Source organism: Manis javanica, chromosome 12, assembly GCF_040802235.1.
Source record: "Manis javanica isolate MJ-LG chromosome 12, MJ_LKY, whole genome shotgun sequence".
Lineage (NCBI taxonomy): Eukaryota > Metazoa > Chordata > Mammalia > Pholidota > Manidae > Manis > Manis javanica.
This window is the reverse complement of record NC_133167.1, coordinates 76,043,010-76,070,343: the sequence shown is the minus strand read 5'-3', so window position 1 is coordinate 76,070,343 and position 27,334 is coordinate 76,043,010. Positions and strand designations below refer to the sequence as shown.

The following is a 27,334-nucleotide window of genomic DNA, read 5'->3' as shown; positions in this document are numbered from 1 at the left end:
TTATGCAGGAATTTAGCTTAAGGACAAAAAAAATGAGGCAAGCAAAGGGGGAACAGCTGATACCCCAGACAGCCCTATTCAAGTTTATGAATGATTTACTCTTAAGGGTGGCAGGACTTACTGCAAATGAACGTACAGGAAAGTGTCAGCTGCATTGTGGTTCAACCAATAGACGCACAGCTCCATCTTGGCTGTTCACTAGACTGCATTACAAACAGATGATACCACCGCTTCAACAGCATCCTTCCAGACAAGAGGTAGGTTTATATGATCCTTTTCATTTAGTAATATATATCCTTATGATGCAATATAAAAATATTTTACTGTAAAAAACAAGCAGAAAGCTTTGTTCCTACTAAAGAACCAAAATAGCAATGTACTCATTTCATAGCTTGGTAGGGTTTCATTATGAAAATATGAAGACTGCCTTGTGCCATTTAATAAGCACTCTTACCACCTGTGCCTTAATGGAAAATTCATGACATTTTCTATGAACCTGATCTATACCCAGACCTTAGAGTAAACCACAAGTATTTGTTAAGTGGTTACCTGCTAATTTCATTTTCTCTGAGCTATTTCATTTCAGCAGTTTGGTCTGTCTTAACAAAGGGTTTTTCTTAAAGAAAAATCTAGACTAAAAGCAAGTCCTGGTCTAAAGCTTTCTGAGTATATGTGCAAATTATACTGGTTGGTAAAAAAGCGCTTACAAAAAAGTTTGTTACATTTTAACAAATATGAGAAAACAGATCAAAATCGTTTAGTTAACTTTGGGTGTAGACACAGAGAATGTCAAGTAATTATCACAATTGTGATTTTTTTATATAAAAAATAAAAAACCTAAAGGTATCACTATGTAGGCTGCATTTCCTGTAACCAAAGAGATCATTTATAGAGCTTTAGATCATTTCTAACATTTTAATTAAAATAATCCATTGTTGTGAAATTTTAAAGTCTATATTACTGTAATATACAAGTTATGCTATTATTAAATGAAAACCTTAATAACCTTGTTTTTTATATGCCACAAAAATATATATTGATCACACTATTTCAATGTTAGTTATTCTTAAACTGATCCTCAAAATAAATACATAGTATGTTTTTCTGAAGAACTACATTTTAAAAGAAAAATATGTCCTAAGACAAATTGGTTAAGAGAGGAGGGCACGATACCTGTTAAGATAGTTAAGATTATTTTCATGAAAGTAACCTTTCATGTCTACTAAAAATTACTATTAACTGCAGACCAATTTCTAATTTTATAACATTCAAGCATTAAAATATTACTTAGTAGATGCTAGAGTTCCAGCATATTACCTATAAATGATGACCTAAAGATCCAACTTTTGCCCTTTTCTTCACTGATAAATCCATTTAAATTTTAAATGATTTTTTTTCATAATTTTTATTCCTTCCATTTCTTAGCCAACATTCAGACAACATGAGCAAAGTATCCCTTATAGAGCCCAAAGGTTGCTGTGACATGATACAGGTCTCCCCACATTCAGCACAAGATGATTAATTACCTAGAAATATTCCTGCTTACTCTGCAAAGAATGAGACCCCCAAAAAAGTCTGAAATAGAACAGTTAATTTGTAACTCAAATTTCAGGTAAATTGTAAGCAGAAGCCCCTACTACCCACATTAATTTAACACTATAATCATTAGCCTACATTTTACTAGTAATATAACTACACTTAGCACAGATGGAGGCTCACGACTGCTTTACCAAACTGACTGGAGGCATGGCTTATCTCAGAAAATCCCAGGGCTAAGCCAGTTGTTCTATATTTAAAGGCCATTTTGATGAAATGACCGTATTTCAAAGTGATATGCTTAAAGGCACTAGAGAATTCAATTCGAGGGCTTTTACCATAAATAGAACAATAGCTTAATTTTATTCCGACCTGGTGATTCAAGGTTCCAGAACAGTTCCAAGTCCTAGCCCCATAAATATTTCACTAGGGCCTTTTAAAATGAGAGGGAGAAAAAAAAATAGGTGAAGAGAATAGATCAAAAGTAACTTAAACTAAAAATAAATACAGTATTTACTTTAATACTTGCCATTCTTGTAGTAAATTTTAAGGAGTTGGGAATCTAAAAAAACACACAGACTATCCTACCTTTTTATCATTTTCTATTTTTTCATAAACATGTTTATAACATTTAATATAAATTTACATTTTGATTTAAAAAACAATCTCAGAATATGAGAAAATCCTAAAGGCAAGTATCTTGCTGCATATCTGTCTTATCCATCAAAAGATTTAGATTTTACCCTAAATTTAACACAAAAAATTGCTACAGCTCTACTGTACTTTGAAAGAACCACATTAAATATAAGGTGGAAAATGACTCCATGTTAGAGGGTTAACTTTTCCAGATACGCCCAGAAGCTAACTAAAGAGTGAATGTTTAAAGCTGCTCATTAGTTATCAATACACTTCTAGGAGGCAAACTGTTATCATTTGCCACATAAACTTGACCTGTACATACTTTTCTTAAACTGCTTAGATGTTTCTAGCAACACTTCTTACAAAGCCCTTGCAGGTGGCACACACTGCTATCCATCGTCATTATGGCAAGCATAATTATTATACACATATTTGTGTGTGGATAAGGTACACAGTCTCACCAAAATGACAAGTGTTTACTAAGCCCAGTCGTCATTGTTTTAGAAGTGATCCAGAAGACTCAACAGATGTATTCAATAGATGTGCAGACTTTTAAAAGACAAAGAATACTCTTGAAATATGTTAGTTTGGGTTTTGAGTAATATATTCAAATCATTCAAAACCTAACAGAGTACACCTTAAGAACAAGGTACACCTTAAGAAACCTCACACACATTCCTGAGCCCCTACTCTCCAAGCAACCCCACAAGTTATTGTTATTACCTGAATTCCCCCTTCTGAGATTTTTGTGCAGATATAAGAAAGTAAAAATATGTTATTTCCCCCTTTCCTATACAGACTATCCTGCACCTTGCTTCTTTCACTTAAGGGCATATCATAAAACCCTCCATATCACATTGTAGTTACCTCATTTGTGTATGATATTCAATTGTGTGGATACGCTACATTAATTTTAACAAAACAGCTCCTTGATGGGTACAACTTCAAATACTTGTGCCCCCCTCTCCTCTCTTTTTCTTTCTTTCTTTCTTTCTTTTTTTAGGGGCAAGGAGGCCTGAAAAATATTAAAGTTGTCCACTTGTATCTCAAAAATAAATAGAATATAAAGTTCCTTAAGCCAACTTTCTAATCATTCTAAAATCTCATTGGAAATAGTAATTACCTTCATTAAGTCTTCATAACTTCTCCCCAGTTCAATAGTCAATACAAATTTTAAAAGGCCTAGTGTGATAATAAGTTAAAATACAAGGTAGTAACTTCAGTATAGTTTCAACTATGTATGAGTTAAAAGATTGATACAGCAATTTCTAGGAGGAAAAAAATTAAGTTTGATATGTTAGGGAGATTAGGGTTACTGGATGAAGTTTTTCATTTTTATTTAAAATTGCTATAACAATCAACAGTGAAATATTGCTGAAATCAATAGTGAAAAAACATTTTTAACATTAATAAGGCAGATTAAACCAATTTAAGGGGCGCAATGTGAAAACTGCTTCACTGTACTGTCTCCTCTCTCCCTATATTGTTCTCCCTGTAGTCACTTCTAATACCAGATTTAGAAGAGAAAACTTCAAAAGCAATCCCAGAGTTTAAGAAGGAATCAGTCGTAAAGGCCTTAGCAGAAAGTGCTGGAGAGGTCCTAGGTTAGCCCAGGTAAAATTATTAGACCTTCAAGCAATTCTTCCTGCTCTTTTCCAAGTCAGGAAATGGAACTGTCCCCTATTTCCCCAAGGCCCTACGCTTCTTCTCTCTCTCTTCTGTTAGTGCTGCTTTCCAAAAAGGACCCGACACTCATTCACACTGAGGTAAAAATAATTTAACAATGTGCTGACCAACCCCTCCCACCCCCGATTTTTCTGCATTGTAGTAATGCTAAAAATCTTAAAGGAGTTTCAAAGCTGAACATATTTAGGCATTTGTGTCTGTGCGCACGCGTGCGCGCACACACAGACAGACAGACAGACACACACACACACAGACACACACACCATACTATTAGGAAGGCTGGGTCAAAAAGGACTTGCCTTTGCCTCCATATGGGTCAGTTTCTATGGGGCACTTGACTACTTATGCGCATGGTGATTAGAATCAGAGGTGGCAACAATGCAGAGGTTGGGAGGTCTCCTATCAAGACAGCCACGATATCCACATTACACAACTGGGCACTACTGACACCATGTTCTACATCAATGGCACCCAAAACAATACAAATGGTACTCCCTGGAGCTGTGCAACATAGCAACCCAGCTTTCTGTAAGAATGCGCTAACAAGGAGAAATAGGAACCCTCATACACTGTTGGTGGGAATGTAAATTGGTATAACCGTTGTGGAAAGCAGTATGAAGGTTCCTCAGAAACTAAAAATAGAAATACCATTTGACTCAGTAATTCTACTCCTAGGAATTTACTTACCGAAAGAAAATAAAATCCCTGATTTGAAAAGATAAATGCACCCCTATGTTTATCGCCACACTGTTTGCAATAGCCAAGATATGGAAATAACCTGTGTCCATCAATAGATGAATAGATAAAGATGTGGTATATATACACAATGGAATATTATTCAGCCATAAAAAGAAAACAAATCCTCCCATTTGCCACCACATGGATGGATCTAGAGAGCATTATGCTCAGTGAAAAATGCCAGATGGAAAAAGACAAATACCAAATGATTTCACTCATTTGTGAAGTATAACAACAAAGCAAAACAGAAGGAACAAAATAGCAGTAGACTCACAGACACCAATAAGGGACTGGTAGTTATCAAAGGGAAAGGGTTGGGGAAGGTGGGTGGGAGGGAGAAGGAGACTAAGGGTCACTATAATTCACAATCACAATATAGGTAGGTCATGGGGGGCAGCAGAGCATGGAGAACACAATTAATGACTCTATAACATCTTATTACATTGACAGACAGTGAGTGACCACAATGGAGGGGGTGAGGACTTGATAATATGGGTGACTGTTGAACCACTGTGTTGTATATTTGAAACCATCATAAAATTGTATATCAATGATACTTTAATTTTTTTTAAGTCCTCACCTTTTAAAATATATATACTATTTCTAGATGAAGTAATTTGCTGTCTGGGATTAGTTTAAAAATAACCTATGGGGTGGAAGCAAGTGGGTAGAGATATAAACTGGCCATGACGTGATCAATGAAGCTGTATTATGAGCATATGGGAGTTCATTATACTTACATTTCTGCACTACCTTTAAGTTTTCTTTAAATGAAACTCTCACACAAGTTATCTCCAGCACTTAGAAAAGTATGTGGTACACAGTAGGTAATCAATAAACATTTGTTTACAAGATTGAATGTCTATTTTACAATTACACAGGAAAGAAAAACCATGAAAAGTTCTTTCTTCATACAACTGACAATAGTCACTGAATTAAGGAAACAGAATTATGCTTTTTATTCATCTTCCAAAACTTTCTTAGTATATGAATATCTTACTTTTTAAAAATAAGCTTAAAAATTCTATCAATTGATAGATGAAGAAGAAATGGCCCATATATAAAACAATATTTATTATTCAACCATTAAAAGAAATGAACTCTTGCCATTTACAACAACATGAATGGACCTACAGGGTAGTGTGCTAAGTGAAATGTCAAAAATAAGACAAATACCATATGATTTCACTTATATGTGGAACCTGAAAAACAAAACAAATGAAAAAAACAGAAATAGACTCAGAAACAGAATAAACTGGTGGTTTCCAGTGGGGGCAGGATGGGGCATGGGCTAAATAAGGGGCTCAAGAGGTACAAACTTCCAGTTATAAAATAAGTTAGGCATAGGGATGTAAAGTACAGCACAAGGAATATACTATAATAATACTGAAATAACTGTACTGTACTAGTTGGTAACTACACTTAATCATGGTGAGTATACAGTAATATACATAATTGTCACTATATTGCCAAAACTGAAACCAACTTTAAGCAACTTTAACCTACATTTTTATTAGCCTTGTCATTACTTGGCTTTTCTTTGTCTACTGTTTTTCAGAAACAGTATTTCCTGATTCATGTCACCTGTTCTCGAAGTTTAAAGGAGTAAAAACAGGAGGCAGAAATACACTGAACCAACAAGGTGAGAAGGGTCCACAATGGTAATGAGAAAAGCTTTTCCAAGGGCAATCTGAAGAACATGGGCTTAACTATGATTCTTTTTGTAGGTAACAGCTCACTGACCACACTGTTGTTGTCACATTTTAAACCAAATGACCTGCTTTTTTCCCATTTTAGCAGTTAATTTCTGTATATGAATCTTAAACATATATATTTGTCTAACAAATAATATATATAAAAATATATACATATATAGTACAGCTTACAGGGTATATTAGCACAGAGAAAAATTCAAAATTACATTCAAGCATTAATTCTAGCAGAGAAAAGGGAAGATTCACATTGCCTATACAAACTTACTAAAAACCTTAGTACTGTGATTTGAATTGAGAAATCTGTAGAGCTTGGGTACATATACTCATTTTCTACTTTGCATAGATTCAGAAGAGCAATACAAGAAATGGAATCTCAAAGAATGGCCTCCCTGAACTCTAGCCTCTGGAATGAAACTACCACATCTGTTTATCAGTATCTTGGTTTTCAAGTCCAAAAAATTTACCCTTTCCATGATAACTGGAACACTGCCTGCTTTGTCATTCTGCTTTTATTTATATTTACAGTGATCTCTTTAGTAGTGCTGGCTTTCCTTTATGAAGTGCTTGACTGCTGCTGCTGTGTAAAAAATAAAACTGTGAAAGACCTGCAAAGCGAGCCTAACCCTCTTAGAAGTATGATGGACAACATTAGGAAACATGAAATTGAAGTGGTCTAGTGCTCTACCTAAGGTGAAGAAAATCTTTGACAACAGCCTTCAACTACTAAAAAAAAAAAATTCTGAGGCCAGTTGATATTGCAAAAATGACTCGACTTTGATTAAAAGATTTCTACTAGAAGAGTAAAACAAGTTCAATATGCACTTTTTGTGTGTGTGTCATTAAATGTACAGTGAAACTTCACAAATGCGAATAATCTATTTAAAATGACACTTCAAAAAGTGGTTGAAAGAGAGGAGGAGCCAAGATGGCGGCGTGAGTAGAGCAGCGGAAATCTCCTCCCAAAACCACATATATTTTTGAAAATACAAGAAAGACAACTCCTCCGAAAAGAGAGACCAGAAGACACAGGACAACAGCCAGACTACATCCACACCTGCGAGAACCCAGCGCCTCGCGAAGGGGCTCCTCTTCTTCCTTCCTAATTACAACCCTTTAGTAGAATTCATGCCTCATATCGAAAATTACCAAGTATCATAATTCTTCATAGAAGCCACAGGGCATAAATATGCAAAGAAGTAAAAAGCTAACCTTTTCAAACAATATGGCTTCTCTCTCACTTACCAGCTTTACATTTCCCTGTATGGCCCCAGAAGACGGCTGGTTAGCCAGAGATGGGTAAGATTTCTCAAGGGAGAACAACCTAAGACAGGCACAGTCGCAGGGGGGACATCAGGTGAGAAATTGGGGATCGACAGAGGTGAGGCTTAGACCCTCACCCCTCCTGTTTTGAGAGAAATCTTCTGCATCCATGGATGTTTTGTTGCCCTTGTCTAGCTTGGATTAATACTTAGTCTATAGGCACACACCTGATAATCTACATTTGCCCTCTTACAGCACTAAATTATGTTTTCTACCTTTATCTTGCCTCTACCTACCACTTCAGATTTCATTAAAAATAAAAAAGGGGGAAATGTGGGATTCACATATAAATCAAGTATAAAAATCAAATGAATAATCATATCTGACTTGATTGTTTATAGTTCATGATGCATGATCAAAACCGTAAGTTTCTGTGATATGACTGCCCTTGCACTGTTCTCCATGTAAGAACTTATTCACTATGTAAGAACTTGTTCACCATGTAAGAACTTGTTATGTTTCCGAAGATTGGAGACTGTTGAGAATTAGGCTTGGGGTTGATTAATGATTGTGCATTGAGTCCCCTACACAGAATTTTATTGCTGTTAACAACCATTTGATCAATAAATATGAGAGATGCCCCCTCAAAAAAAAAATTTCACTTACAAATAGAATGAGGATTCAGAAAATGGAATTTCAATGTCATTTCTTCCCACAATGCAACTCACTCTAACTATAATAAACATAAATAAAAAATTTTTAAAAAGTGGTTAAAAGAGTCCTAGAATTCAATATTAAACAGCAAAAGGTAAATGGAAAAACATAAGCAAGGCTAATGATGCCAAAATAACTTATATCTACACAACCCATGTGGGCTAAAACGGGTACTACTATCCTCCATGTGTCTTCGTAATAAAAAGACAATTTAAAATCTAAATCCAAAGTTAAATACTTCCATACGTAAAGTCTTCATATATAAAGTCCCTACTTACTAAAAAGCAGTAATTTTCTAGTTCATTAGAAACAACTTCTACATCTTTTTACTTAAGTTTTATGTAGGATTAGTGTTTAAAAAGTCTCAAAATATTCAGGAAAGTCAGCAGTACACTTGCATAAAATTTAATTGCTGTTTGGCAAGAAACATGGTCTAAGATGGCTCAGCCTATTTTCAAACTGAAACATCCTAGTATACCCGCTAAGCGGCATTTCTTGAGCTGGTTCTTTCACTTTGCTTCTCATGTTTTCATTCAAGGGCTAAGATGCTCAATGCAGGAAAGACTGCAAAAAAAAAGAGCCAAAAGATAGCACCCACTCAACCCCTGTTAAGAAATATGAAAGTTTCATTTCTTAACATTCTAAGGGCTGTACTGACTCATATTTTATAACCCTAATACTACTACTTCACTAGCGCCCATGAGCAAACCAAAGCATGTTCTTAACCACTATACAGAAACTGCTCTTAGACCAGAAATGCCACGTGGGAAATTATTTCAAAAGAAAAAAGCTCAAGATACAAAGATATTTCCAATAGCATTATTCCAAATAATAAAAAATTGGAAATAACAGCCTTTAACTAAATGTGCCACATCATGATACGTGTGCAGTGGTATATCATGATTTCCATTTGCACTTACCCAATAACTAATGATGTTGAAATTCTGTTCATGTGCTTATTTGCCATCTGTATACGTTATTTATGGACTGAAGTATGTCCCCTCCTAATTCACATATTGAGTCCTAGCCCCCAGCACCTCAGAATGTGACTGTTGTATAGGGCCTTTACAGACATGATTAAGGGAAAACAAAGCCTCTAGGGTGGGCCCTAATCCACTCAGACTGGTGTCCTTATAAGAAGGGAAATTTGGGCACACACAGAGATGCAGAGATGCGAGCACACAATGGAAAGATCACGTGAGGACAGTGAGAAAGCCGCCATCTGCGAGCCAAAGAGAGAGGCTTCAGAAGAAACCAAGCCTGCTAACTTTGTGATCGGGGACTGCTCGGCCCCGGAGCTCTGAGGAAATAACTTTCTGTTGTTCAAGTCATACCCCATCTGCAATATTTCTTTATGGCAGTGGTACTAATGCAGTGGGAATGTCTCTTTATGTCTTACCCATTTTCTAATTAGATTTTTTTGTTTTAACTGTTGAGTTTTGCGAGTTCTTCATATATTCTAGATACAAATCCCTTGTTGGTGTTGGATATGTGAACTGCAAAATGATTCCCAGTCTGAAATTTGTCTTTTTATCCTTTTTATAGGGACTCTTACAGAGCAAAAGTTTTAAATTTTGATGAAATACAGTTTTTCAGTTCCTGTTTTTATGGGTCATACATGTTTTTGGTGTCATAGGATTCTGTCTAGCAATTAGATAAGGAATATTTTCTCCTATGCTTTTTTTAAGTTTTATATTTTATGTTTTACATTGAAGTGCATGATTCATTTTGAGTTAATATTTTGTGTGATGTGGAATTTAGACTAAGGCTCATTTTCTTTGGCCTACAGATGTCCAATACCCCACTCTCCTTATTACATACTTAAGTAAATGTTAACATCTGGGGAGTGATTTCTCCTACTTTGTTGTTTTTCAAAATTATTTTAGCTATTCTAAGTTCTGTGCCTTTTCTTAGGAATTTCAGAATATGTAACTTGCTTTTAATAAAAATATTTTAGCAGGATAGAAAGCATGCATACAAAAATATAGGTAATGTATAAATGTCCATATTAAAGAGTGGTAAAAAAAATCTTAAGAAATAGAACATCATCAATATTCTTGAAGCTGTATGTATGTTCTTCCAAATTAAACTTCTCTTTCCTCACTGTCTTAAATTCAAGTATTTCTTTGCTTTTCTTTATATTTCCTTATATTTTTACTATTTTTATAGTATACTAAAACCATAGGTTTTAAAATTTTGTCTGGCTTGATCTGCATATAAATGGTATAATTCTACATGTATTCTAAGTTACCTTGTTTCCTCAAGATTCACTGATGTTAATGCATACAGCTCTTGTTTATCAATTTTTGAAGCTCCATAGGATTCCTTTGTGTGACTGTAATACAGTTTATTGATCTAATCATCCAATTATGATCATTTGAATTGTTTCTTTCTTTGCATTACAAAGAAATAGGCTATTGATATTTTTATACCTAGTGTTTATGTGCAAGAAAAATCTCTAGTATTTTTGCCTAAGACTGAACTAATCTAGTCATAGAGTAAGTAGGTGCATCTTCAGTTTTACTAGATACTGATCTAACTTGTGTTCTAAAGTGTATCAGAGTTCCTATTGAGTGTATCTTGCTTTGTCCTCTAAAAATATGTCTTCTGATTCTTTTTAAAAGATGTAGGCTATTCTGTTAAATGGAGATCGCCCATATGTGGGACCAAACAAAGACCATCCAAATGAGAACAAACAATTTATTTACTCTGAGCTTGCTAGGACAAGGGAGTTAACTACCATCGCTTGCATTTGGTAGATGCTCAAAGACAGGCACAGAGTGCGAAAACTTTATAGTGAAAAGAAAGAAAGACCTGGGGTGTACTGGTTAGAGCCTGGGGACATAGAGAAGCTGGAAGCAGGCTAACTGGAGGCATTATGTGTTTGGTTTGGGAGCTTATTTGGCTTTCTCTGGTTGAGCCTGAGTTGGAAGCTGGCACTATAAAATAGGGAAGCTGGCAGTCACAAAGTCCTGCTCATTCTGGGCTGCCTGCTGTGGAGATTTCTGCTTGGCTTCCTGGACTGGTTGTTGGGTCAGAGTTCTATCATCACATACGGTCTGGCCATTGTTCATTTATATATTCAGTGTCTCATATAATATGTTACGCCATTGTCCTTTTGAAGGACATGTCAGTAACATTTTTCATGTTTTTGCTATTATAAATAATGCAGGCATTTCAATTTGATAAAATAAATATCTCAATCAATGGATATGAAACTTTTTTGTTTCAACAGATATTTTTGACTTGCCCTGAAACCTGTCATTCTAATTTTTCTAATGGTATGATTGTGAAGCTTCATTTCAGGTAGGTGAGTCCAAGATTGCTTTTTTCTTCTAAAATACTGATTGATGACGATCAAGCTAGACATGTTGTAATGACATTATAGTGTAATGAGATCATTTATAATTGAAGAAAGTAGGGATTACCAAGCTGCAATAGAATGATGAATGAATGGCTTATTAGTTTGGTTGTTTTACATCAGCTGCTTTTGTGTTGTAACTCAATATAGAAGGGTGTTGGCAGTTAGATTCTATAATCCACTTGAAAAAAGCACAAAAACTTCTTTTAGAAGTAGAAAGTGAAATGCCTGGAGTAAGAGCCAAAGGAATAAAAAGATACTTTATCCACAAGGGAACAAAGTTTGGGAGGAAATGAGAAATGAGATACAGGCGAGAAATAATAAAAGCGCTTGAAAATACGAAAAGACAATTGTAATGGAATAGGTAGTAAAAATTGGACACGGTGAAGTGGTTTAAGAATTTGAAACAAAACATAAAAGGATGATACAATTCAAAAGCATTTTTTGAGTGCCTCCTTGTGAAATTATCTTTGCTGGGGAAGGTATTAAGAAAATGGCAATTCAGAGGCTCCAATCTCAGAAACCCCACATTTTGTATCATGTTGGAAATGGTATGGTGGAATTTAATAGAAACTAATTCAAACTAGTTTAAAACTACACCGCCGTGGTGTATTTACATTTTACAAAGTTAAAATAATTTCTTATCTTGGAAGCACTATATATATTTTTTCAGAAAACTGGCAGTATCAACAATTTGTCCCTGAAAACAGAATCATGTTTGTTTTGTTTTGGCTTGCTATTCAGTATATTGGGGAATGGGATACTCTGATTAATCAAATATTCTGGTTTATATAAAGTGACCACTTTCATTTCATTTATGGTGTATGTATACCATATCTGCCAATAGCACCCTTGGCTCTTCCAAACTGTCTCCCTTCTCCAAAACTGCTTTTCTGGGACCCTAGACTCAAGAACTTGTACTTAACTTTGATTTTTCTTTTTCTTGAACTCTTTCTTTTGCTTCAGGTTTGTTGGTATGTCATGATTCTTTGTTGGTAATAATACAGATTTAACCTTTTTTTTCCTTAATCTCACAGTAATCTCTTTATATCTGAAATAATTCAGCTATGCTGGGCTCCCTACTTTGGCCCCTCTGATAATCTCCTGTAATCCATTCTCCTTCTCAAATAAGTTAAAGTCCATGGCACTGCTTTCAGGACTATCCTCTGAACCGTCCTTATTGTCCTTAGTAGCACATGGGACTGAGACACCCTCACTACGTTTCAAGGTCTCAGGCCAGAGGGTATATGATTCCATGTGCCTAGATGTAGCAATGAGAATAACTTGATCCAAACAGGCCTTTTGACAGAAACAGTCCCCAGGATGTGGCCTGTGTGAACTAAACTCCAGGAGCAGACAGGATGTTGTACATTTAAGAAAAGGCAGTAGAGAGAGACAAGGCTGTGAACTTGGGTAAATTATAAAATAGTCACTGGCTTCGGGGAGGGTTATATGGAGTAATGCATGTAAAACACTGAGAGTCATGCCTGGTGCATAGAAAGCACTAGTAATGGTTAGTTAACATTTTTATTCCCGTTTACTGCTGAGGGAAATGAGGCACAGAAATGTGTATATTAGATTATCTTTATTTCTTTTTGCCACGCATTATAGACCCTTTGACACATAAGTTCCCTTTGTGGCTTTTTAATGTAAAGTCCAGTGTTTTAACCTCCTATAATGCTGTTGACAGATTTGCTTCTTTAAGTCATGCTCAGCTGATGCAGAACTAAACTTTACAAAATTCCGTAAAACTTAATCAACTCCTTTATGCAAAACATAAGCTTCAAATATGGGATGATTATGCAAGAACAAGTTGTCTATTTGACCCAAAACACCAGTATCTGTGATAACAATGAAAGGGCAGAATTCATATTCATGAACCATCATAAAGCTGCTAAAATCTTTCAATTCATTTGTGAATACTTTTATTTGTGTCAGTTTTAAGCAGAAAGTGACATACAGAAAGTGATTTCAATCCCATATACAAAGTATTCTGTTGTTAATTTTAGGGCTTTGTTTTGTAATATTAACAATGGGACATAGATGTGGCAGGTTTGCACAATTTCAAACTGAACACGGGGAAAGGGCACACTTCAGAAAATTACTATCCATAATAAATGGGATAAAATAATAAAAGTGTGGAGTCACTGTTGGAAATGAGGAGGCAGATGCTAAAAAAAGTTATTAAATGACTCTGCCCTGGAGAAGAAAGGTTCGTCTAAGCAAAAAACTACTTTGGGAACCAATGCTCAAATAGAGTGAAAGTCAGAACTACATTCGCTGAAAATGAGGCATAGGCTTTTAAATACTTTCTTCCTGTTAAAAGGTCTAAATTTTGAAGCCGTGAACAAAAAAATTAAGCCTTTCATGCGTGTTGTTTTAGATTTCATAAAGTTTGGTGTAACTGCCTACTAATTGCACATTGGAAAACCAAGCTTCTGAGAAAAGAGAAGAAGATGATGACAGAAGTTAAGTAACTTATACAAGGTGCAGCAAGGATAAAACACCCAACTTCCATTCAGGTGGATTTGCCCCCACTTTAAATGGATTTTAGAAACTTAAGTTTCTCAGTCAAAACAAGCAGTAAAAAATGGGCAAAGGACTTGCATAGATGTTTCTCCAAAGAAGATATGCAAATGACCAATAAACACCTAAAAAGATGCTCTACATCACTGGTCATTAGGGAAATAGAAATCAAAACTACAGTGACATACGACATCACACCCATGAAGATGGCTATATCAACAAAACAAAATAATAAGTGTTGATGAGGATATAGAGTAATCGGAACTCTTGTGCACTGTCGGTGGGAATATAAAATCGTGCAGCTTTTGGGTAATAGCTTCGCAGTTTCTTAAAAGTGGGATCTTTGATAATCAGTATTCCAGGGAATTCAGTGAGACCTTATTTTTAGAAACAACCTTCTGGGTTGTACAGTACTTAAAATGGCTACTCAATTTGTTTTAGGAATTCAACATTTTTTTTGGTAGTCTCAGTTTCAATAGCAGTTCATATTCAAACTGCAAGAAGAGACTTGTCTATTTCAGCCTGAACTAAATTACCTGTGATGGATCTGAAAAGTGTACACTTATCTGTTACATAAAGTATAACAAGTCACAAAAGTCAAACAAATTCTTCTCAAATACATCACATTCTGTGGTATTTTTAGCAAATGCTATTTTTATATTTGATATTTTAGCTCAGATGCCACGTTAGTAAGGAATCCAGAGCTGGATTGAGATTAGGCTGTAACACTCTCAGGCCTAACACATTTCATGGAAAATGTACAGACTGCTAGGTAGTCTCTTATGGATTCAAGAAATCAGACACTCTTATTTCTTTGGAACCATGAGTGCTATGCCCCTACGTGCAATGCTATGGCAAAGAAAAGACTCCAAATTTCTAAATAACTCCATTAGTGCCACACATGACGTTTCCTGGGTGGTACTCTGATCTCTGACATAGTGCTAACACAGAGGGTTGTAGGTTTCACTCACTTACACTAAGCCAAGGCAGGCTTATTTGTTCTTGTTTTCTCTGCAACCTAGAGCCTTGCCTTCATCAGATCCACTGCTTGCCTGGTGCCGGCAAGAAAGGACTCAGGCAATATCTGAATTTCCAATAATGACGAGGATATTCAAACTTGAAGAGGGCATTCAAAGAGTAGCAAAAACAAAATAGAAAATGGCAATGTTCAGCTGAACTCAGAAGGATTTCCTTGTTTCTGTTTTTCACTTTGCTTATGGCTAGACTAATGGCCTCTGTTGTGGGAGAAGGCTTATTAGGGAAGTGAGACCTCCCATCAGCTAGAAGGATAACCGTATACGGAAATGGTGACATGATCAGATGCTGTCTGCATTCAGTATGGTGATGGAGGCACAAGCTATTTTTTCTTGCTAATTGGTTACTGCCTTTTTTTTAAAGGAAAATCAGATAGATACTCATTTTATTATACAACAGTCTAAATAAACTCTTAACAAACTTGATTTCAGAAAATGTTTGCTACTGCCCTTAGTGTACAAGCAAGAAATTAGTCACCCAAAGGGTCAGACCAAATATCGATAAATTTATTTTTTCTTCTATGAGGAAATAATAATCCATTTGAGATGAACAAACTCTTCCCAGTTCCAGAATGCCAGTCAAAAATGATCTCTTATAAAGTCAATCCATGTTAATTTACTCTGACTAGTGTCTATGAAAATATGTCTAACAACCATGTAAAGATATGCTAAGCATGCATACTCCTTTAATTCTTCAACCAAGACCAGCTACTATATTTGCTCTCCTGAGATGTTAACATTTTGAAATGAATAAGGAAAATGGCAGACCATCTGTTTAGGTACCAGAGTTCTGACCTCAGGATTCAGAGGGCTTTCTAGCTTAAGAAAGAGCATATTCTTAGTTATGTCAGAACTTTGCCTTCTAGTAAAGAAAAGGCAGCATTATCCCAAAAGACTGATCTAAAGACAGGAAAGCACTTCACTAGTATATTGTGAATAGATTTTAGTTTTTAGTAGTTCAGTACGTTCTGGAAAATTCCCCAAGTTATCATTCTCTCACGTTTGAATGAGAACGTATTGTTTGCCCACAGCAAATTTCCACTGCGACAGAGATCCTGCACAGGTTAGAAATCTACCACCTGGAAAGAGGGAATTCTGCTAATGAAATGCCTTAGCAACACCAAGAGGTCTGTGGGAAGGTGGTGATGTGTCCAGACTCTAGCAGTACTCTAATATGTGGTGTCAGGAAACAGTGGATTTGTTCTCTGACTCACACATCCTCTCCAGTGTCAGCTGGCCATGTAGTTCCCTAAAAGGCAAAGTTCATGCACTCTGTTGAGGGTTAGATCCAGGTTTTATGGGTATAGATTATCCACTTTTGGGGAAACTTCTTTAAGATAAAGAATCTAAAATCACAAGTACAGAATCAGATACAAGATGACCTAGTTTCTTAATATGCCAATGATTTCACATTATTGTTTTCCAGTGGAGAAGGAGGAAGAGACGTGTACCTTTAATGTAGCGGCTCTGACTCACTCATTCCCGACCAACCTTGCTTCTTCTCCATCACTCACATACTTCCAGGGCTGGGTACCATAGGACATACTCGTGTTGTAAGATGATGTGTGGCTCTCACCTTCATGTCCCCAGATGAGCTAGCACAGATGCTGTAGGGATTTTCCCAGAAGCCTTTTCTGTTTGTGGACTGCCAGCATTAACTCCACTAATATATGAAAGGAACAAACACATACAATATTCTGCCTAATCCAAATCAAATGGAATCACATGACTTCTTTCCCTTTAGCAGGCATGACTACTTCATCCCCTTAACATAAGGTTCTAACTAATTGCACACACACAAAAAAAATGTGAAAAATTCTTACAGAAATGTATGACCACATGGACACTTCTTCAGTTTCATTAACTCCATGCTGAATGTGCCTTGGGGGTCTCTACAGCTTTTTCGGCTTCCAGAAGAATAATTTTTTAGGAATATTTGGGTAAGATAGAACCCTTATTTTTGCATACCTTTCCTCTTTAACCCATTTAAACATTTTGTAATGTGTACTTTAGAAAAAACTTTTACATTATCAAGTCTGTCAAAATCAACTGCTAAAAATGTTCCCATTATCAATAGAATTTGGGCTACAATGAATTGGTTAGACATTCAATATGGAATAGCAGACTATGTTTCTTTTATTTAACCTATGGTGAACTAATACTACAGTTTAAAGCAGGTGGCTTGGGTTTATTTGAATATTTATAATATTTGTACTGGAATAAAGGTGATATACAATATTATATTGTTTCAGATATGCAACATAGTGACTTGATAATTATATACATTACTAGATGCTTGCCACAGTAAGTGTAGTTACTCTATTACCCTACCAAGATACTACAATATTACTGGTTATATTCTCTGTGTCGTACTTGCATTCCTATGACTGACTGACTTTACAATTCGCAGTTTGTACCTCTTTCTCCCCTTCATCTATGTCACACATTTCCCTATGGTAACCAGTAATCTGTTGGCCATATTTGTGGGTCTATCTCTGTTTGTTTTCTTAGACTCCAAATATAAGTGAAATCAGATTACTTATAATATATAATAAGTGAGATTTTTATTCCCTAAATGAAAAAAAAACCCAAGTAATTAAAAAACATTAAGGGATTATTTTTCACTTCTCTGTCCTTTTAACAATGTAAAATGATGCCTAATGCTTCACCCCTTATGATTTTAACCCCTTGGTGATAATTTCAGGAGCAGGATTTTACATTTGCAGGTTGGAGAAGAGAACCAGAAAGAGTGGGAGAAGCAGAGGGATGCCAGATAAGATCATCCGACATTATGTGGGCTAAAATCATGCAGTGAAGACGCACCCCAGCACTTAGGGAAAGGAATATGGTTGTCTCAAAACTTTTCCCTAAAACCAGCTCATATAGTTGAGGAGTGGGGAAGAGAAAGGCAATAAATAATTTGCCTGTATGCTCCACATACACTTGGAATTAAACTACCTAGTTATGTTTTTAATTATTTAGATGTTTTGATAGATTATTTTAAGGGTATGTCCTCTGGGATAATTTTAATGAGCTCTACTTTGTGTTAAGGAAAATAATATCTTATTTTAAACTTTCTGGGCATTCTTAAAAGACTGACTTTAACACCAATTTCATAAAAGCCAAAAGTTTGAAGGAAGTAAGCAAAAAGAAAATTAATTTAAAACTTTAATGAAGCTTCTTAAAGAATGCATACTAATTTAGATATTTCAAGTTTATGAAGTATATAAGTTACATGAACTTTAGTACACTGATGTCTGCTGGCTAGTCATTCTCCATGGATATTTAGACAGTGAAACACAAACCTTGACACAAATTCTATTTTATAAGCAAAGATAAATTTTAAAATTGTAGTATCTTCTTTTACAGCACATCTGTGATTCATTTGTTACTGATTGCATCCATTTTCAGGAAAACAATCATTTCATGATTATTGAGAAAAAGTCATCTTTTTAAAATTGATTTTCTACATTTTCATTGAGGTTTCCATAAATTCATTTTTATTTACTAAGGACAAATGGGGCTGGCTGCTTTAAACATCTCTGGTAAGGTCATCTTATGTTGTTTTAACCTGTTTTCTGCATTGTAGTTACAAGTTTGTAGGCTTACAACAAATACAAAAAGAATCAGAGGAAAATAAAGTCATGCCTTGGACTTTATCAAGTAGAAAGTTATTTCCATAAGCCCAATGTAATAACGCACAGTAGATAGAACCAGCTCTTTTCCCAAACCAAAAAAATAAGTAAGTAATTTGTGAAAATTACTTAAATCACTATAATACAATATTAAATTTACATTTTTCTGAAATTCCCATTTTCTAATTGCATGCATTTCTTTTTTTATTTTTTATTAAGGTATTATTGATATACACTCTTATGAAGGTTTCACATGAAAAAACGACATGGTTACTACATTAACCATATTATCAAGTCCCCACCCATACCCCAATGCAGTCACTGTCCATCAGGGTAGTAAGATAAGTGCATGTATTTCTAATAAGTGTAGCTTTCATGAAGTCAAAGTTGCAGGAGTGATTAAAGATATAAAAAGATGCCTAATATTGCTTACACTTATAAGTTTATAAGTTAAAACTATACAGTGAGGCCATTTTTTCTCAAACAAATTGAGTCAAGGATAAAATTTTGACCACATATGCTGGTGGAATGACTGTAGGAAATAGTCTCTCTCACACATTTTTGGGGGAATGAAAAATGTTATTATTCTTTGGAGGCAATTTAGCAACCTAGAAAAATTATGTATTTATTTCTCACATGCCACAGCAATCTGCCATCTCAGATGTTACCCCAGTATGTCCTGGGCTAAAAATATGTGTTGGCACAAACAAAAAACAAAAATCAATATATACACGAGGTTTTCTTGCAGCACTATTTGTAATAACAAAAACTGGAAACAACCCTAATGCCCATCCATAGCTGACTGAAACTGTGGTACATACAGACAATGGAGTACTGTGTGTAAAGAAAACTGAAGCCATACATTAATAGACTGTGTGAAATGATCTCAAGGATATGTTGTTAACAAAAAGGAAGAGGGAGAAATTATATATAGTGTATGACCATTTATCCAATAGAGGAAGAGGTATAAAAGTATTACCTTCCATAGTAAAAATCAAGAATAAACTTAAAGGTATTTTTAGAATAGTAACTTTTAAGTAGAGGAAGATGAAAGGAAGAAGGGCATAGCGATAGAAACCAGACTTCTCTGAAAACTAGGGGAGAATCCTCTGCCTCTTCTAGCTTCTGGTGCTCACCAGCAATTTCAGCCTCTGATGTCACCTGGCCATCATTTCCCTGTGTGTCTCTCTCCTCTCCTTCTAAGGACAGGAGTCCTTTTAGATTAAGGGCCCATCCTGCCCCAGTATAACATCATCCTACTTAACTAATTATGTCTGCAACAACTCTGTTTCCGAGTAAGGTCACATTCTAAGGCACTAGGGGTTAGTTCTTCTTTTGGAGGGGACAAAATTCAATCCATAACAGGAAAATTGTCAACATTTTACATATTTATGTAAAAGCAAAAACATTCCCTAAAACCTCAAAATAAAATGAAACAAATGAACCTACTACATACCACGCTGGTGGCATAATCACACAGAGGAATTCTTTCAGGATGCCTTGAAAGGCAATGCTTGGATTGTACAGATTTAGAGTGATATATACTAAGGTTAAAAGAGCTACTGAAAAATCTTTAACTCTTTTTGGTTCAGATAATGGAGATAAATATGCTAAAGTCATTAGAAACCTAGCTTTTCAGCATCCTTGGATACAAATATAAAGTCAAAGATACTAAGTTACAAACTCTGCTATCCTAAATTTGAACTGGAAATATCAATATGAATATGTGATATGTTTTTTCTTAAAAATTCATGTTTAGGGCGGGAGCCAAGATGGCGGCGTGAGTAGAGCAGTGGAAATCTCCTCCCAAAAACACATAGAGCTATGAAAATATAACAAAGAAAAATCTTCCTAAAATAGAGACCACAGGACACAGGACAACATCCAGACCACATCCACACCTGCAAGAACCCAGCGCCTTGTGAAGGGGGTAAGATACAAGCCCCAGCCCGGCGGGACCCGAGCGCCCCTCCCCCCGGCTCCCGGCGGGTGGAGAGAAACCGGAGCAGTTTTTTTTTTTTTTTGGCGAGCGCTTTTTGGAAGCCTTAGAGGGACGGGCCCCCGTTGCTGGGGAGGCAGGGTGGCGGGACCGGTGAGGAGGTGCCTGGGAACAGCGCCGGAGGACAAAGAATATCCCGCGTTTCTCCCTGCGAGACCTGGGGGCGGGTGCCTGAGACCGGTGCCTGAGGACGGAGGAGGTCGCGCGTTTTTCCCCTTTTTTTTTTTTCTCTTTTTGGCAAGCGCTTTTTGGAAGCCTTGAAGGGACGGGGACCCCAGTGCTAGGGAGGCACGGTGGCGGGTCTGGTGAGCGGGTGGCTGGGACCGGCGCCGGAGGACAAAGAATATCCCCCGTTTTTCCCTGCGGGACCGGTGGGCTGGTGCCTGAGACCGGCACTTGAGGACAGAGGAAATCGCGCGTTTTTCCCCTTTTTTTTTCTCTTTTCTGCGAGTGCTTTTTGGAAGCCTAAAAGGGACAGGGACCCCGGTGCTAGGGAGGCAGGGCGGCGGGACTGGTGAGCGGGTGCCTGGGACCGGCACCTGAGGACAAAGAATATCCCGCATTTTTCCCTGTGGGACCGGTGGGTGGGTGCCTGAGACCAGCACCTGAGGACGGAAGAAATCGCGCGTTTTTCCCCTTTTTTTCTCTCTTTTTGCCAAGTGCTTTTTGGAAGCCTTGAAGGGACAGGGACCCCGGTGCTAGGGAGGCAGGGCGGCAGGACTGGTGAGCGGGTGTGTGGGACCAGTGCCTGAGGACAAAGAATATTGAGCGTTCCTTCCCTGCGGGACCGGTGGGTGGGTGCTTTTTGGAAGCCTTGAAAGGACAGGGACCCTGGTGCTAGGGAGACAGGGCAGCAGGACCAGTGCGCGGGTGCCTGGGACCGGCACCTGAGGGAAAAAAAAAAAAAATCGCGTGTTTTTTCTTTTTTTTTTCCTTTCTGTTCCCTCTCTCATTGTTGCTGTTGTTGTTTTGGTTTGGAGAGTGCTTTTTGGAAATCTTAAAGGGGCAGGACAGGTCACTTAGACCAGAAGCAGGGAATCTGGGGATCTCTGGGCACTCTAACCCCCTGGGCAGCAGGGAGCACAGAGGCCCCTTACGGAGATAAATAGTCTCCTGGCTGCTCCCCCTCTAACGGGGCTCCACCATTTTGGAGGAACAGCCCCAGCCAGGCCAAGCCCACAGCAACAGTGGAGATAAACCCCAAAGCAACTGGGCAGGAAGCAGAAGCCCTGTCTGCGCACAGCTGCCCAGCACAAGCCACTAGAGGTCGCTATTCTCCCAGGAAAAGGCTACAAACCAACAAGAAGGGAAGCTCTTCCAGCGGTCACTTGTACCAGCTCTGCAGACTATCTCTATCACCATGAAAAGGCAAAACTACAGGCAGACAAAGATCACAGAGACAACACCTGAGAAGGAGACAGACCTAACTAGTCCTCCTGAAAAAGAATTCAAAATAAAAATCATGAACATGCTGACAGAGATGCAGAAAAAAATGCAAGAGCAATGGGATGAGATGCAGAGAAAAATGCAAGAGCAGTGGGATGAGATGCAGAGAAAAATGCAAGAGCAGTGGGATGAAGTCCGGAAGGAGATCACAGATGTCAGGAAAGAGATCACAGAAGTGAAACAATCCCTGGAAGGATTTATAAGCAGAATGGATAAGATGCAAGAGGCCATTGAAGGAATAGAAGCCAGAGAACAGGAACGTATAGAAGCTGACATAGAGAGAGATAAAAGGATCTCCAGGAATGAAACAACACTAAGAGAAATATGTGACCAATACAAAAGGAAAAACATTCGTATTATAGGGATACCAGAAGAGGAAGAAAGAGGAAAAGGGATAGAAAGTGTCTTTGAAGAAATAATTGCTGAAAACTTCCCCAAACTGGGGGAGGAAATAATCGAACAGACCATGGAATTATACAGAACCCCCAACAGAAAGGATCCAAGGAGGACAACACCAAGACACATAATAATTAAAATGGCAAAGATCAAGGACAAGGAAAGAGTTTTAAAGGCAGCTAGAGAGAAAAAGGTCACCTATAAAGGAAAACCAATCAGGCTAACATCAGACTTCTCAACAGAAACCCTACAGGCCAGAAGAGAATGGCATGATATACTTAATGCAATGAAACAGAAGGGCCTTGAACCAAGGATACTGTATCCAGCACGACTATCATTTAAATATGATGGTGGGATCAAACAATTCCCAGACAAGCAAAAGCTGAGGGAATTTGCTTCCCACAAACCACCTCTACAGGGCATCCTACAGGGACTGCTCTAGATGGGAGCACCCCTAAAAAGAGCACAGAACAAAACACACAACATATGAAGAAGGGAGGAGGAGGAATAAGAAGGGAGAGAAGAAAAGACTCTCCAGACAGTGTATATAACAGCTCAATAAGCGAGCTAAGTTAGGCAGTAAGATACTAAAGAAGCTAACCTTGAACCTTTGGTAACCACGAATCTAAAGCCTGCAATGGCAATAAGTACATATCTTTCAATAGTCACCCTAAATGTAAATGGACTTAATGCACCAATCAAAAGACATAGAGTAATAGAATGGATAAAAAAGCAAGACCCATCTATATGCTGCTTACAAGAAACTCACCTTAAACCCAAAGATAAGCATAGACTAAAAGTCAAGGGATGGAAAAACATATTTCAGGCAAACAACAGTGAGAAGAAAGCAGGGGTTGCAGTACTAATATCAGACAAAATAGACTTCAAAACAAAGAAAGTAACAAGAGATAAAGAAGGCCACTACATAATGATAAAGGGCTTAGTCCAACAAGAGGATATAACCATTCTAAATATATATGCACCCAATACAGGAGCACCAGCATATGTGAAGCAAATACTAACAGAACTAAAGAGGGAAATAGACTGCAATGCATTCATTGTAGGAGACTTCAACACACCACTCACCCCAAAGGATAGATCCACCGGGCAGAAAATAAGTAAAGACACACAGGCACTGAACAACACACTAGAACAGATGGACCTAATAGACATCTATAGAACTTTACATCCAAAAGCAACAGGATATACATTCTTCTCAAGTGCACATGGAACATTCTCTAGAATAGACCACATACTAGCTCACAAAAAGAGCCTCAGTAAATTCCACAATATTGAAATTCTACCAACCAATTTTTCAGACCACAAAGGTATGAAAGTAGAAATAAATTCTACAAAGAAAACAAAAAGGCTCACAAACACATGGAGGCTTAACAACATGCTACTAAATAATCAATGGATCAATGAACAAATCAAAATAGAGATCAAGGAATATATAGAAACAAATGACAACAACAACACTAAGCCCCAACTTCTGTGGGATGCAGCGAAAGCAGTCTTAAGAGGAAAGTATATAGCAATCCAGGCACACTTGAAGAAGGAAGAACAATCCCAAATGAATAGTCTAACATCACAATTATTAAAACTGGAAAAAGAAGAACAAATGAGGCCTAAAGTCAGCAGAAGGAGGGACATAATAAAGATCAGAGAAGAAATAAACAAAATTGAGAAGAATAAAACAATAGCAAAAATCAACGAAACCAAGAGCTGGTTCTTTGAGAAAATAAACAAAATAGATAAGCCTCTAGCCCAACTTATTAAGAGAAAAAGAGAGTCAACACAAATCAACATAATCAGAAATGAGAATGGAAAAATCACGACAGACTCCACAGAAATACAAAGAATTATTAAAGACTACTATGAAAACCTATATGCCAACAAGCTGGAAAACCTAGAAGAAATGGACAACTTCCTAGAAAAATACAACCTCCCAAGACTGACCAAGGAAGAAACACAAAAGTTAAACAAACCAATTACAAGCAAAGAAATTGAAACAGTAATCAAAAAACTACCCAAGAACAAAACCCCGGGGCCGGACGGATTTACCTCGGAATTTTATCAGACACACAGAGAAGACATAATACCCATTCTCCTTAAAGTGTTCCACAAAATAGAAGAAGAGGGAATACTCCCAAACTCATTCTATGAAGCCAACATCACCCTAATACCAAAACCAGGCAAAGACCCCACCAAAAAAGAAAATTACAGACCAATATCCCTGATGAACGTAGATGCAAAAATACTCAATAAAATATTAGCAAAGAGAATTCAACAGTATATCAAAAGGATCATACACCATGACCAAGTGGGGTTCATCCCAGGGATGCAAGGATGGTACAACATTCGAAAATCCATCAACATCATCCACCACATCAACAAAAAGAAAGACAAAAACCACATGATCATCTCCATAGATGCTGAAAAAGCATTTGACAAAATTCAACATCCATTCATGATAAAAACTCTCAGCAAAATGGGAATAGAGGGCAAGTACCTCAACATAATAAAGGCCATATATGATAAACCCACAGCCAGCATTATACTGAACAGCGAGAAGCTGAAAGCATTTCCACTGAGATCGGGAACCAGACAGGGATGCCCACTCTCCCCACTGTTATTTAACATAGTACTGGAGGTCCTAGCCACGGCAATCAGACAAAACAAAGAAATACAAGGAATCCAGATTGGTAAAGAAGAAGTTAAACTGTCACTATTTGCAGATGATATGATACTGTACATAAAAAACCCTAAAGACTCCACTCCAAAACTACTAGAACTGATATCGGAATACAGCAAAGTTGCAGGATACAAAATCAACACACAGAAATCTGTAGCTTTCCTATACACTAACAACGAATCAATAGAAAGAGAAATCAGGAAAACAATTCCATTCACCATTGCATCAAAAAGAATAAAATACCTAGGAATAAACCTAACCAAGGAAGTGAAAGACTTATACTCTGAAAACTACAAGTCACTCTTAAGAGAAATTAAAGGGGACACTAATAAATGGAAACTCATCCCATGCTCATGGCTAGGAAGAATTAATATCGTCAAAATGGCCATCCTGCCGAAAGCAATATACAAATTTGATGCAATCCCTCTCAAATTACCAGCAACATTCTTCAATGAATTGGAACAAATAATTCAAAAATTCATATGGAAACACCAAAGACCCCGAATAGCCAAAGCAATCCTGAAAAAGAAGAATAAAGTAGGGGGGATCTCACTCCCCAACTTCAAGCTCTACTACAAAGCCATAGTAATCAAGACAATTTGGTACTGGCACAAGAACAGAGCCACAGACCAGTGGAACAGATTAGAGACCCCAGAAATTAACCCAAACATATATGGTCAATTAATATTTGATAAAGGAGCCATGGACATACAATGGCAAAATGACAGTCTCTTCAACAGATGGTGCTGGCAAAACTGGACAGCTACATGTAGGAGAATGAAACTGGACCATTGTCTAACCCCATATACAAAGGTAAACTCAAAATGGATCAAAGACCTGAATGTAAGTCATGAAACCATTAAACTCTTGGAAAAAAACATAGGCAAAAACCTCTTAGACATAAACATGAGTGATCTCTTCTTGAACATATCTCCCCGGGCAAGGAAAACAACAGCAAAAATGAGCAAGTGGGACTACATTAAGCTGAAAAGCTTCTGTACAGCGAAAGACACCATCAATAGAACAAAAAGGAACCCTACAGTATGGGAGAATATATTTGAAAATGACATATCTGATAAAGGCTTGACGTCCAGAATATATAAAGAGCTCACACGCCTCAACAAACAAAAAACAAATAACCCAATTAAAAAATGGGCAGAGGAACTGAACAGACAGTTCTCCAAAAAAGAAATACAGATGGCCAAGAGACACATGAAAAGATGCTCCACATCGCTAATTATCAGAGAAATGCAAATTAAAACTACAATGAGGTATCACCTCACACCAGTAAGGATAGCTGCCATCCAAAAGACAAACAACAACAAATGTTGGCGAGGCTGTGGAGAAAGGGGAACCCTCCTACACTGCTGGTGGGAATGTAAATTAGTTCAACCATTGTGGAAAGCAGTATGGAGGTGCATCAAAATGCTCAAAACAGACCTACCATTTGACCCAGGAATTCCACTCCTAGGAATTTACCCTAAGAACGCAGCAATCAAGTTTGAGAAAGACAGATGCACTCCTATGTTTATCGCAGCACTATTTACAATAGCCAAGAATTGGAAGCAACCTAAATGTCCATCTGTAGATGAATGGATAAAGAAGATGTGGTACATATACACAATGGAATACTACTCAGCCATAAGAAGTGGAAAAATCCAACCATTTGCAGCAACATGGATGGAGCTGGAGAGTATTATGCTCAGTGAAATAAGCCAAGCGGAGAAAGAGAAATACCAAATGATTTCACTCATCTGAGGAGTATAGGAACAAAGGAAAAACTGAAGGAACAAAACAGCAGCAGAATTACAGAACCCAAAAATGGACTAACAGGTACCAAAGGGAAAGGAACTGGGGAGGATGGGTGGGCAGGGAGGGATAAGGGGGGGGAAGAAGAAGGGGGGTATTAAGATTAGCATGCATGGGGGGGAGGGAGAAAGGGGAGGGTGGGCTG

At 37.2% G+C, this 27,334-nt stretch overlaps 1 protein-coding gene and 1 long non-coding RNA gene across 3 annotated transcripts in view; one reads left to right on the top strand and one right to left on the bottom strand.

Moving 5' to 3' along the window:
* LOC140845120 (uncharacterized) overlaps positions 1-27,334 on the bottom strand; it is a 118,731-nt gene that overhangs the window by 42,768 nt on the left and 48,629 nt on the right. Inside the window, exon 1 of one of the 2 annotated variants that reach the window (XR_012123829.1) lies at positions 122-244. The exons of the other annotated variant lie outside the window; for it this stretch is intronic. This is a non-coding gene — a long non-coding RNA (uncharacterized lncRNA). Of the gene's footprint in view, positions 1-121; positions 245-27,334 lie in introns of those variants that run through there. 2 annotated transcript variants of the gene reach the window in all.
* Positions 155-7,802, top strand: LOC140845119 (small integral membrane protein 18-like). Its single transcript, XM_073218868.1, has 3 exons — positions 155-257; positions 6,158-6,241; positions 6,658-7,802. The coding sequence occupies exon 3, from the start codon at positions 6,680-6,682 to the stop codon at positions 6,989-6,991; it is 312 nt and encodes a 103-aa protein (XP_073074969.1). The 5' UTR covers positions 155-257; positions 6,158-6,241; positions 6,658-6,679; the 3' UTR covers positions 6,992-7,802.